The sequence below is a fragment of the Melanostigma gelatinosum genome (genome assembly GCF_949748355.1).
Source record: "Melanostigma gelatinosum genome assembly, chromosome: 4".
NCBI lineage: Eukaryota > Metazoa > Chordata > Actinopteri > Perciformes > Zoarcidae > Melanostigma > Melanostigma gelatinosum.
The window spans coordinates 18,615,942-18,629,286 of NC_136637.1; the positions used below are offsets into that span (position 1 = coordinate 18,615,942).

At 42.5% G+C, this 13,345-nt stretch overlaps 1 protein-coding gene across 1 annotated transcript; it reads right to left on the reverse strand.

Moving 5' to 3' along the window:
- Positions 1-1,685: 1,685 nt before the first annotated feature.
- LOC306775978 (leukocyte elastase inhibitor-like) lies at positions 1,686-5,201 on the reverse strand. The gene is made up of 7 exons (XM_079266571.1): positions 5,134-5,201; positions 4,028-4,216; positions 3,408-3,545; positions 3,186-3,303; positions 2,509-2,651; positions 2,237-2,404; positions 1,686-2,129 (listed from the first exon to the last, which is right to left on the reverse strand). Exons 2-7 carry the CDS (start codon positions 4,193-4,195, stop codon positions 1,722-1,724), a joined length of 1,143 nt encoding a protein of 380 aa, XP_079122697.1. The 5' UTR covers positions 4,196-4,216; positions 5,134-5,201; the 3' UTR covers positions 1,686-1,721.
- Positions 5,202-13,345: the final 8,144 nt, after the last annotated feature.

Consider the following 13,345-nt stretch of genomic DNA (forward strand, 5'->3'; position numbering starts at 1 on the left):
GTGAGATGGGCCAATAAAACCTTTATTTTTGTTTATACGGTAAAACGGTTGTTTTGTTGAAGGGTACATGTAACACGGCCTCTGCCATGGAGAAGCAGAGGTTGCTCTTTTGAAACGTTTCGTGTCTCACAAGGTGTGTCTGTATGATTTACTGTGTCGAGATTATACCTTGTCACAAAGGCTTACAGTATAGCCTTGACAACCACTGAAATATGATCAACTGTTTCATGACAACCCTTGGACTCCTTCATGACAACCTGATGAACTAGGGGAACCTCTTCCAGACATGCCCCCTTCATGCTAATCCCTTGTTGGGAAACCAAACAACACGATTTGTTTTTCATGCAATATAAAAGTGTTATTTTTACCCATTCTAATATGGTGTATGTTATTATCTGCATACTCTGTCCCTAAACTGGGTCTTGAATTGCATTAATTGGGTTCGACTGGAAAGCTGACTGCTGTTGATTTTGTGCATCCAGTGATGTTGTTCATGTGTGATGATGTTATTCCCCATAGAACCATTTAATTGTATCGAGATTATTTTTTTTAAACTTGACGTCACTTTATGAAATGCCCTTTTGTGACCTCTAGGATGATCACTACTTAATGAAACTGTATTGACAATAAAGGGGTTTCAGAACAGAGCCGGAATCTCCATGTGAAAAGGTTTAGATACCAAATCACAGCACGAGTTCTTTTATGTTCCTCAAGGTTTGGTGTCTTAATGTTGTATTTTGGAGAGGAAAAAAAATGGTTAAATGTTTATTTGAATTCATTCATTTTGTATTGAAACAACTTCACACACAGTGATGTTGTGGATGTAATTTACATTTTATGAATTGATAAAAGCACACTGTTAAAAAAAGTGGGTTTTTTTCGTCAGCTTTGATCTTGATAAAGAGTTCACATTCATTATATATTGAAGAGTGAATTTACAACACATCTTCAGAAACATTATGAGCTTCAGATGAAAGTCATATTAATCTTGCAACCATTCAGAAAAGCATGAACAAACTTTTTAACACTTGGAAACGTTTTTTCTAAGCTGTTCTAATGTTGTTGAAATTGAATACTGGTGAATTATAAATATTTCACAACAAACCTGACACAGTCTGAACTTTGTAACTTGAAGATGTAATTTCAATGTAGACCCACGTGGGGTCGCTGTTCTGTTTGGTTCGTGGAGCCATGCATCGTCTGGTGAGTGAAAGAGCGACGACCAGGAAGACGAAGTGAAGTGACGTACTTCCTGTCCGTACAGCGCTAAAGAAAGATTGATTATCATATATATTATCGGTTTGTCTACCGAGATTCACCACAATACAACTGTGGTGAATGAAATTGTGTTTCAAGAAGCTTTCCCAGTTCCTCTGGATAATCCAGACCTCACTGTGAACCCATTTCATTAGAACTACCGTCAAATCAACATTCCTTTAAAAAACTCTGACTGCCTCCATTTGAACAATGTAGTCACTTTAAAACCCCAAAGTCTTTTGCTTTATTTCAATGAAGTTCACTCCAGTTTTACAACTCTTTGATTCAACCAAAAACCTTCAAACTCAAACAGCTACGTATATCTATGACTTCAGTCTAAAGGCAGACAAAACTAAATCTATTCAATTCAATTAAATATCCCAGAAAACAAAGCCTTCATTTCAAAGATTTTGCTAGTTATTTCTTTTTTATTTCAATTTGTACAATATCTTCATATGCTGGTTCTACTGAGGAGACGAGAACCTGCCGAGGAAGAGGATGGACTTGGTCTTATTGTGCCTGATGAAGAAGAGGAAGGGGTGGTCCGCTGTGAAGTGCTCCTCCCTAAGCATACAGTTTGACACCATGCCTGCTGTGGCCGCAGCCGCCTCCGTCCCCTCCTCGTTCACCTCCACAAAGGCCTTGTGGGCCACTGTGGACAGGAAGAGTCCTCCTTCGGCGTTCATGCCCGACAGATCGGCCTTCGCCCCACAGAACACGTCCCGCATGCCGAGTTTGGCCAGAGGCTCGTTCAGCTCGTAGTCTTCCTCCAGCTTGAACTTGGGCAGGTGAACGAGGACTTCTGACTGGACGTCCATGTTTCGCCTGTCGGTCCATTCGTCCAGCTTCTGCCGTGTTAGCTCATTCTCCAGCTGGAACAAAACACACACACACACAGTAGATTTAATTTCTAGCTCATATTTTTATTAAAGCGACAGCAGGCCTCGTTACCATAGGTAATTGCTTCTAGGTCAGGTACCTTCAACAGAGGGTCAGAGCCGTCCGCGGACTCTTCAGGCAGCAGGATGAACATGCTGAGCTCATCATCCACGTACGGCAGCTCCAGGATCTGCAGGCCGAGCTCAGGAACGTAGTTGAAAGGCAGCTTCTTCATCTGGTGCATCATCTGGACCGGCTTGGCCTCATTCTGACGCACAGGAAACAGTAAATCGAGGTGATCGGATCTCCTTTGGCTCAAGTTCAACTGTTTCACGTATTCAAACGTCATGCCTCTACGTCAGCAAGCTTCACCTGGTTGACTTTAAAGGGCATCTCTTTGGTGTTTTTCTCATCAAAGCGGTTCATCCAGTTTCCCTTGAAGTAGATGGCATTAACCAGAGACAATCTCGTCGCAGGAGTGACTGTTCCTGCCTTCAGAAGGTCTTTAATCTTATCTGAAAGGAAATACAGAGGCAAAGCAAGCATTGAACACTGATTCACAGGGGACGCTAGGGGTGAACCAGACTTTGGTTGGAGCGCTTTATCTCACAGTCGAACTGGCGGAAAAATGTGGGCGGTGCTAAATGTCTGGTTTTATACAGAATTGCTTGGTTTCTCTCAATAAATCATGATATATATGTAGCCTATTTTGGTATAAATATGCGTCCATTAATAATACTGTTAAATAGCAATCTGAAAATAACTTGTGTGGGTTCAATCAACCTCCTGAGTGTGTATGAATAAATCACCATGTAGAGTAAGTTGCACTATCCACATTTGTGTGACCATCAGAAATGCTAAATAACAACCAGATAAGGCTGCCGTTTCAAAATGAAAGAATATATTTATTAAATCGGAGTAAGACCGTAGCACTATCAGAGCGCAAAATATATATTTGAATTTATGAATGACTTTGTAAAATCAGCAGAGGGATGCTCGTTGTTGGTATTGGAATACTTAAGTGTCCATTATGAAGAAGAATGACTCACTTTCTGTCTGCTGCTCCACCCAGCTGTTGATCTCCGCTCTGCATGCCTCTGGAGCCCCCATGAAATCAACAGCCTTCAGGTCTGCCTGGTAGTGCTTCTGTGTGGCTTCCAGGAATTGCTGCAGTGAGGAGATGGCATCTCGTGAACTCGGTCACATAAAGCTGTACATTCAACATACAGTGTCGGAGTCTTCTGTGGTTGACGTGTAAACTGAAAACTCACCGGGAGGAAGTTGGCGGTATTTTCTCCGTAAAGACGGTTGGCTAGTTTCAGGACGTATGACGCAGATGGCGAGTTGATGTCAGCGTTCAGTGTCTGGAAGTCTGCGTGGACGCCATCACCACTGCTGAATGAGAGGGCCTGCGGGAAAGTTTGGAACAGCATATACTTTAGACTAAGATTTTATAAAGTGTGTTTGAAAGTGAAAAGTGAGGACATTGCACTGCTCTTGAACTATACGACTGTAACCGCTTGTTGAGACCTAAAGTCATTCATCAAAAAAAAAAAGATAAAGAAGAACAAAGCTCTGAGGATTTACTGTACTTCCAAAAGCAAACAGGTTTCATGAACTGAAACCAGATTGTCAACTACCTCTTTTTACAACCACCTGCTTCCATGCAAACAATATGTGGCTTGTTTCAAGGGAGCTTTTTGAGCTCAAGGTTCAGGTCTCATTAGACTTCGGCTGTCTGAAGACACACCCTTCATCCTGTGTCTAAACCTGGGCAAACAGCCTGAACTTCATAACTCGCAAAATGGTTTATGGAAACAGGGCCGGCATGACTGCGGTTCACAATGTTTATGACATTTATTGGCATGTAACAGAGAGACAGTGTGCTGACCTTTGCCATCTGAGCAGCAGTGTCTCCTTTAGCCCCCAGGTACACCATAGCCAGGGCTGAGCTGATGCTCAGCGGGGAGACGAAGATGTTCCCGGTGGGACTTGCTTGGCTCAGAGTGCGGAGCAGCTCTAAGGCAAAATGTGTGTTTGAGCTGCTGATGGTGGCCATGACTGAAGTTGTACGATTTTCCTGTAATGAGCAAATTACATTCAGATAGTTATTCAGTGTCATTTTGTAAAATACATTTCAGATTTTAATGTCAACATATTTCATAGTTTATGGTTCGCAGTTGGTGTTTATAGGAAACAAACATGGATCCTATATACAATACAGTATATGTTAGGAAAGATAACCTCTACATTTCATACCTTAAAAGTTAAAACATCACAGTAAAAATAAATGTGAATTCAATTTAAGGGCTAATTGCATGTTTTCTGTTGCTGTTTCTGTTACTTTATTGTCAACAGTCAAATGTGCAAAATGCCTTGATTTATTTAAATAAAGCCAAAAAAGAATCTGCAATCTTTTGTAAGGTAAGGTGTTTTGTTTTTCCTTTTGTCTTCTTCTTCACAGCCTGTGAAAACCTCATAGGCTAGAAGTTACATGAATATAGATTCCAAAAAGACAAATTATTCAAATGAACTGTCACAGAAAGCTTTATTCTCCCTTTTGTTCATTCACTGGTGTTGATATTTTACCCACAATCTGTAATCATTTTTAATTATCTGTTTGCCCATGCAGACGATTGATATTGTGGACACTGCAACGTCACATTCACCACCACGGTTTAACATTTGTGTGAGAATAAAATAATATTATGCTACTTTTCAAACCATTTTGCACGTATTTATACACAAACTTTATGTCAAATGTTGTATATTCCCACATGTATTATTGTGATAGTCTCATAGTTTTGCCTGCAGCGAGTAAAGATGCGTTCAGATACCCGGAAATAAAGCCGCACACATCCCTCTCTAACAGCTGATAAACACGCAGCCTACCGCAGAATGCATGTGAGGAATCAGCATTATAGCCATACGACAAAGTGCGTTGTGTGCGTGTGTGTGCGTGTGTGTGTGTGTATATTAGCTACGTTGTTACATTACCTGACGGTCCTCCCGCAACGACTGAAGCACGCTCTGCTCGCACGCACTCAATGTGTGAGGAAGAGAGAGCAACACGGAGCACGCGACAGTCAGAGAAAAGCCCCAAGTATAGAAAGCACAAAGCGCAGGCGCGGTCGCTGAACCCAGAGGTCCAACGCTTCTCATTTATACAGAACACAAACAGTGTTTGTCACCGTCGTCTGTGGGCGGGACGCGTGACTGAGCGATAAGTCACTGACTGGTTACGAATGCGTCCCATTACACTGAGGAAGGGAAGAAAAATGAACCAATACAGTGCTGTGAAACTCGTTTGCACAACGTTAAGCGGTGGGTTATAACGTAAGAAATGATTCGATTTTTATCATTTGCTATACAGCAAATATACTGAATATATATATACACATATATATATATACATATGTATATACACACATATATACGTATATATATATATATATATATATATATATATATATATATATATATATATATATATATATATATATATATATACATATATATATTGTGGCATCACAAGGGGACAGGTTGTGGAGGGGCGCTCCATCCTCACCCAGGATCAGGGCCCACAACCCAAGATGGCCGCCGGGCTAGAGACTACAGCTCCCAGACTGCCTCATCATGCACCCAGCTGCAGGTGCTTAAGGCCCCTACTTGAGGCAGGGCTGGGAAACGGAATAAAGGGGAGAGCACCACGGCAGAGGAGGGGGGCCCGGAGTAGGATAGAGGACGCATACCTGGAGGAACCGAGACCAAGGACTTTGCAGGGTGGGAGTACTTTGTTGGATGAAGAAACCACTTTCTCCTCCGGGACACTTTAGGTTTATTCATGGTCTTTTTTTGTTTGAGGTGTGATTTTTGGAGTGAAAGGAACTGCCAGTGAGATGGGCCAATAAAACCTTTATTTTTGTTTATACGGTAAAACGGTTGTTTTGTTGAAGGGTACATGTAGAAGCAGAGGTTGCTCTTTTGAAACGTTTCGTGTCTCACAAGGTGTGTCTGTATGATTTACTGTGTCGAGATTATACCTTGTCACAAAGGCTTACAGTATAGCCTTGACAACCACTGAAATATGATCAACTGTTTCATGACAACCCTTGGACTCCTGACCTCTGTTACATAACCACCATACTACCTGTCCCACTGGAGAAGCCTGCCTCCCCTACTCAGTGCATTTATGTGCCTCAGAAGAATTTAGTTGGCTCTGTTCAGTATACTCTGTTTCTCACAGAATGTGGAACATTGACAGTAAAAAAAGAGCTGAATCATAAGAAATGAACAGAGGAAGGAGACGTCTAATTTGTATAACCGATTACTAAAGAGGAAAATGCAAAGCTGACTGACACTGAAATGGAACACTTATCTTTTGGTCATGATATACAAATGAGTATGTTCATGTCGCTTGCTTTTGTGCACAATTTGAGGGCTCTAGTGGCTGCAGGGGCCCAACATCAGCATGAAAAAGGACCAAAGGCAACCAATGCACATGCAAACAGAGAGTACTTAACATCTGTCTTCCACTAGAGGGAGCCAGAGGGATGTGTTGTCCCGCGGATGAAAGATGTAGTGACAACTGAGGAGAAACATATTGGCGGGACGAAAGGAGAATATAAATAATGCACTCATTCTATTATCTCGTCTTTTTTATTGTATGAACCTTTATTTTCTGGTCAAAAAGGTTCATTAATCCCTTGCAATTGGAGTCAAATGAACATGGTTATCATAATTCACTGTTTTGGATATTAGTTAACATTTAATAAACTATTATTTTATTCATTATAAATTACAATAACATGATGCTTTTTTTAAATGCTCGTAAGTCTTGATGCTCTATGCAAACGGCTCTTTGTGACTGAATGAGGTATCTTATCTGCATGTAGAAATGTGTTTTTTAAGATTTTTGGGGGACCTGCACTACAGTCCTAGCCTGTCATCCCCTGACTCCCCGCTGAGTGTGAGATGGGTGGGGGACTCACATGCCAGAGGGGAGCCCCTCCCTCCGGGGAGGTGTTTTGTTCCTGCAGTTGACGTCGGCCTTTCCATCAGCAGCAGCAGCATATTTTGTCCTGTCAACGTGGTCTGTCATCAGAGGGCCTCAGGAAGGCATGTCATTAGGGAGGGGGACACAGAACATGGAAACTGGGTTAGCCTTCAGGAAGTTGAGGGCAATGTCCGACCTCACGTATAAAAAGGACGTGCAGCTAACGCAGAGCTCCCACACTATTTGAACCAAATGACAATGTGAAAGCGATAGTACTCCCCATCACTAGCAAAGCAGCGGGTTGCTCCTTTAAATGGACAAACACACAAACAGTAAACAATAAGACCTCTTTGTGGTCGGGTTTTTCTTTCTGTAATAATAGTTTCAGTGTTGCGATTGGTTCCAATGTTGTACTGTGATTAATATGAACTGTGCCTTTAACTGACCTAGAATTCCAATGGTGGCACACATCTCTGTTCAATAAGTTACGCTTGGCAGGAGAGAGGGCATGTTGGCAGAGTGTATGACTCTCTGTAAATCTCATCATTGTTATTCTGACTTACTTAGGAGTGTGAGATGAAAGCGTAGCAGCTTGCCAACAGCAGGTGGGGGCTGAGGTGTGTGTGTGTGTTTCAATTTCACATTGTTTAACTTACTTTCCCTTTGTCCTTCAGCACGCCCATCAAGGACACTCTAATGCCCCAGAGCAGCAGTTAACAGTTATTAACTCTAGAGGACCATGGCTCGAATGGCACATATTACAAAACGAATAAAGGCCTGCATCCCCTAAAGCCCGCTCGCTGAGCTGCGGCAGCCATGACACAGGAGGCCTAAGCCGCAAAAACAGAAGACTGTACAAGTTGGTCTGAGGTGGTGAAAGTATAAACAGATGCGATGAGCTGTTTGACCCACGACAATGTTGGATGTAGGTGTAAAAGCCAATGTCAAACAGCTTACTGGTACTAAACATGAATTTATGGGACATAAAATATAACTCGATCCCAACCCTAAGCGGTACCTGGTAGTCTGAGTTCATGGACAAAGACAGAGGATACAGAGTTTGTCTGGTCTCCAACTCTGGCCGTACGTATACCTTTTAAAGCTGAATATAAGTAAGATTGATATGGTCGCAGTTCAGCGAAAGGACAACAGGGCATGGACGCAAATGCAGATAGATACGGGGAGCAGAAGGATGAATGACAGTGATTTTAATCAAGAAAACCTACATGCCAGGTGAGTATCCAAGCAACCAGAAACCAGGGCAAAACAACACGACACAGGATCAGGTAGATCAGACATGTGCACGAGGGACATGAACATAGCAGGGAACATAGCAGACAAACTAACGACCAGCAGACAAAAGACAGGACTATAAATACACAAGAAACTAATCAGACAACAAGACACAGGTGGGCAGACACGAGAATAGCCGTGGTAGCCGTATTCCCCTGCCTCTATGTTTGTTTCTTAAAGAAAGCAAGTAAGATCAACTTCTTTAAATGAATTGTGTCTGCCATGAGGCTTAACGTATCAAAAACAATCTGAAAGACACACACCCTTCACATATTATCACCACGTAAAGTTGTTATGGCTAATATTCATCAAACACGGAGCAAAATGATCCTTCATTTGGAGTTGTGTTGTGTTTACACGATGAATGGCAGTTACGGTCGCAGGGCTCACTCATGGCCGGTTAATACGTCCAAGTCTGCTTTCAAGAAAATGTGTGCGGGTGCGTCATGACATATCACCAGATACTACCTAAGCTGCATCATCAAAACACTGACCTCAGCATGATGCATCCCTCCAGAGTTAGTTTCGCCCCTTAGATGCAATTAAATAAGGTGTCACATACGTGATACAGATTCTGGAGCGATTCAGCTGCTCAGTTTGAACCAGACGAGAGTGAATACTGTGTACCGGCTCTTTCTGTGTTTGCTCAGATTTCTCCAGCTATTTAGCTAAAAGCACTTATCCCTACATCAAAGAACCTGCTTGGAATTACATGCTCTGATTTGCAGAATTGGATCTGTTGTTGTTGCTGGAGAATATACACCTAAGACGGTAACTTGTGCCATCAGCAGTCAGTGCTACAGTTGGGAAATACCCGCAGAGGATCATTCAGCCAAAGCACAAACTGGTCTAAGAATACTGTGAACACTTGTGCATGTGTGCAGTATGTGTCTATGGTTCGGTGAGGCAGTGGTTTGACGTTAGCAAGCAGTGATGCAGACCATGAGAGCAAGACATAATGAGGAGACCAGATGTGCTTTGTTTGTGGTCCAACCGACTGGTTTGATTGGTGTAAAGTGACTTAAGGGGGGTGAATTTAGACGATAAGAGTATAAGCTGTGAGAAGTAATACATTGGATTTTGTTGAATGTTGCAGTGTGCTCATTAAAACACTTCCCCCTCGGGTGGCAACTCCAATTCAGCGTCTCTTCTCGTCATTTTGCCACAACACGTAAAACACACTTCATTCAAACTCAAAGAAAAGCATCGATGTATGCAGCCAATGAGCTCAAAGTGCTTGCATAAGACACGTCATCGAAATCTTGCCAAAAACTGAATGAAACTCACCAAGCTGTCTGCGGCTGGGTGTCGGTGATGTACTCAGCAGTGTGTGTGTACTGGTGGTTCTGTGAAGCAACCATTCTACCACTCTAGTACCACACATGTGGCCTCATTATTGAGCTTTTTCCAACATGGAGGAACAAATCCATCATTGCTTGTCTGTAGCCGGGCAGCAGAACTATAAATGTGCTGCAGATTTCTAGACATGCGATCATGCCAGTGTACTGTGCTACTGACCATTCACGTGCAGTCAGTGCCGGAAACTCTCTGCCGCCACCATACCAGACAGTTTACGCAGCATATAGCCTGGAAATACCTCGCAGTAAATGCGGCTCTTAAAATAAAGCTTCGCAACTTCCTGTCTGGAGTAACTGTGTGATATGGCTCTGTCAAACAATGTGCGATCGCAGGATTTGTTTGTTTTATGAGTTTTGTTTTCGCTAGTTTTATTGTGACAGTGTTAGTTTATAACAATGATGAACAAGTATTTTTTATTTAAGTGTGCAAAACAATTGGATAAATCCTCCCAAATTTCTTTACACAAAACTGAAAAGATATAAAAATAAGGGCAGCGTTGAGATAGCTGTCATTCTACAAATGCTGTAAACATAGTTTTCAACTGAATTTACCTCGATCCAAAGTCAATTTTAAATGTAAGAGTAATGTTGATACATTTTCTTGAGAAAGAAAACACATAATATCTATTTAAGTTTATTAGAGGGAGATGTTTTGTGGCTGTGTGATAAAAGCAGGCATGCAGGTGCTTGAACGACCCAGTTTAAACCAGACTGTGTGTGTGTGTGGGGGGGGGGGGGGGGGAGGGGGGCAGGTGGTGGTCAGGTCAACCAGCAGCCAGCTGTCTGTTTAACTGCGTTGTCATTTGCTTGTTTAAAAAAAAAAAATCTATTTACAGATAAAGACTTCACCTTCATTGTGAAGTGTGTTGCTTTTCAGGTATGAACAGCAGAGTGTCTGGCACACTTCATCTTATCTCACAGTGAAACATGGAGCTGTTCATGGAAGCTGTAGCTGTTGCTGCAACTCGTCTTTTTCGTTGGCATACACAATACTCTGTGCTGCCATATTTCCTGTGCCAAACGTTGTCCCAACATAATCTAATTATGTGTGAGCTAAATATAGCACAAGTGGAATACAAACATTTGGCCCCGGGGCGACACTTTTGCACCGACGTAAAGCTCTGTTAAGCCCCTACAGCCACGGGCACCGGTGTCACCAATTAGCACAGAGGGAGAAGGTAGAGGGGACAGGAAGGCGACAGAGGGGCTGAAGTAGGATTCAGTGTCAGGACCGAAGACTAAAGACTGAGCTCACTAATGGGAAGGTCAGGAGAACAACAAACAATGGAATAAACACGGCAGATGATAATGAGGCAATCCCGTGAAAGGCCGGCGCATCGGAGGAACTCGTGTCTCATTCCAAAATGTTATTTGGTGGCGGTGAATTTTGACTTACTAATCCATAATTGACTAGAATGTTTCAATGAGACTTTGGTTTCACTGTACATGCTGTTATTTTAGCTTGCCCCTCCACCCTGGTTAAGCAGATCAAAGACGGATTAAAGCTGCTATCATCAAGATATCTTTATCAACGACGGCTCAAATGACTCGGTTATGTCATAGTGATGAACCCGCAGATAATTATCCCCCGACTCTGCTTCTTTTAACTCAAGGTGTCTGTTTTCCGGCCTGCAACTTAACTGTTTTGGTTCACTGTAACCCAGGGGTGGGCAACTATTTTCCCCAAAGGGGCCACATGAGAAACAGGGACTGTTGTGGAGGGCCGGAGCAAGAGGCTGAACTCAATCCTGCTCAATATTATTCCACCTCTTTATAAAAAACAGTAAATTGTATGGTTTTGATAAGCTGTGTACATGTGTCTAGCATCTTGAGTTACTAGTTATTTGCACATTATAATTTGTCAAACCCTTCCTAACTACCCAAAGTGAACAACAGTGTATAAAGGATTTAAAATAAGTTCCACCTGAAACATCTGCAGCAGGAATAACGATCCAAAACAATATACATATTTAATATCCTTATATAATAGTAAAACACTGGCAGGTTGACTGACATGTTCTTGCAAAATGACTACTTGTATCACGATTATTTGTAGTCCAATTACCTCATTTTCCTCATTAACTGTATTTCAGTTCAGTGCGAGAAATCGAGTCTGTGTTGGGGGCCAAAAAAATCAGTTGAACAAACAACACCACAAACAAGGAGGATACTCTTTTCCAACCCTACTCTGTATCTTTGCTCCTTCCCCTGTCTTCCCCCTGCTGTACTTATCTTCCTCTCAGTATATCATCCCTACTCTTGAGGAGACACATGGCACTCTGGGCATGCCACTCATTCCATTATAACAAGCCACATTCCCTGGAACACTTCCTCCACTCTGCTTGTGGTCCCTGCGTCCCAGAGCGGACCCCCTCCTCCTCCTCCTCCTCCTATACACCCTCTCTTTCCCTCACCCTCCCCCTCCCCTGCTTATCCCTGGGCGTCTGTGGCTCCCAGTGCAGAGAGCCACAAGCAGCCGGAGATTCCCAATGAGCTGTCTCTCCCGATCTGTCCGTCTGTCACACTGGATCAATTTGCCCCAGCTGGCTGGTGTGTGTAGGAAGAGAGCATCCGGCGGCAGGATCTAAAAAACACAAAACGGTGGAGGAAGAGAGGGAACCTGGAGAGTCTGACTCCATCACACCCATGAGAGACATGGGAGGAAAGGAGAAGAAGATTTTGGTGATTGCGAATGTGCCCAACTACCAAGGGTGAGTCTTCTGTTGCAACTATATGATCAATATTTTCACCATCGCCAATTGATTGAAATAGATATTTCTGACCTTCCTACACTGGCTATCCTCAGAAATGTAAAGCAGTCTTAAACTTCCATAATGACCATGTTTTGAATTCTAACACCTTCTCTTCCTGTGGTATCAGTTACGCACAGAGCAAGCTCACACTTTTCCTGTTACCAGGCATACTGATTTATTTAGCGCACATTTACCCTGGCCTCGGCTTGAAATAACATTTGAAAAAATACTTTTTTAAACTACTAGTAAAATAATATTTTAAATATGTTGAATTTAAAGACACAATCCCAAAAAAAAAGAATTTTCTTTTGGGGCGGAGGATATTTTTGCCTTTATTTGACAGAGTTTAGTGAAGAAATGGGGGAAAGAGAAAAGGGGATATGACAGTAAAAGGCCCAAAGGCCGGAAATAAACTCGGTACGTTGCAGTCATGTGGCGTACGCTGTAACCACTCAGCTACCAACCCTAAATTATAAGGCGCTCCTTGGTATTATCATTTTCAAACTCTTCAAACAAGACCTCCTATATCACACTTTGAGGGTTGTGTTATTACATGCATGTGCAACAGCTCAACAAACTGGGCAAGAACAACAACCTATTCTTCCCAATAAACAAAATAAGTGAGCAAACACTCTAATTCAGCCCACCGCTGGTTCTTACATGATTTTGGTGCAAAGCAGAATGCAACTCTATATCTGCTGTGGACTAAAATAAGGTCTCTGCTTTGTTCTTGGCAAAATGGAAAAGCACATTGGGTGAAAGCTCTACAGTTACACTCTTCTGCGTAGATTGCAGAGTTGTTGTCAGTG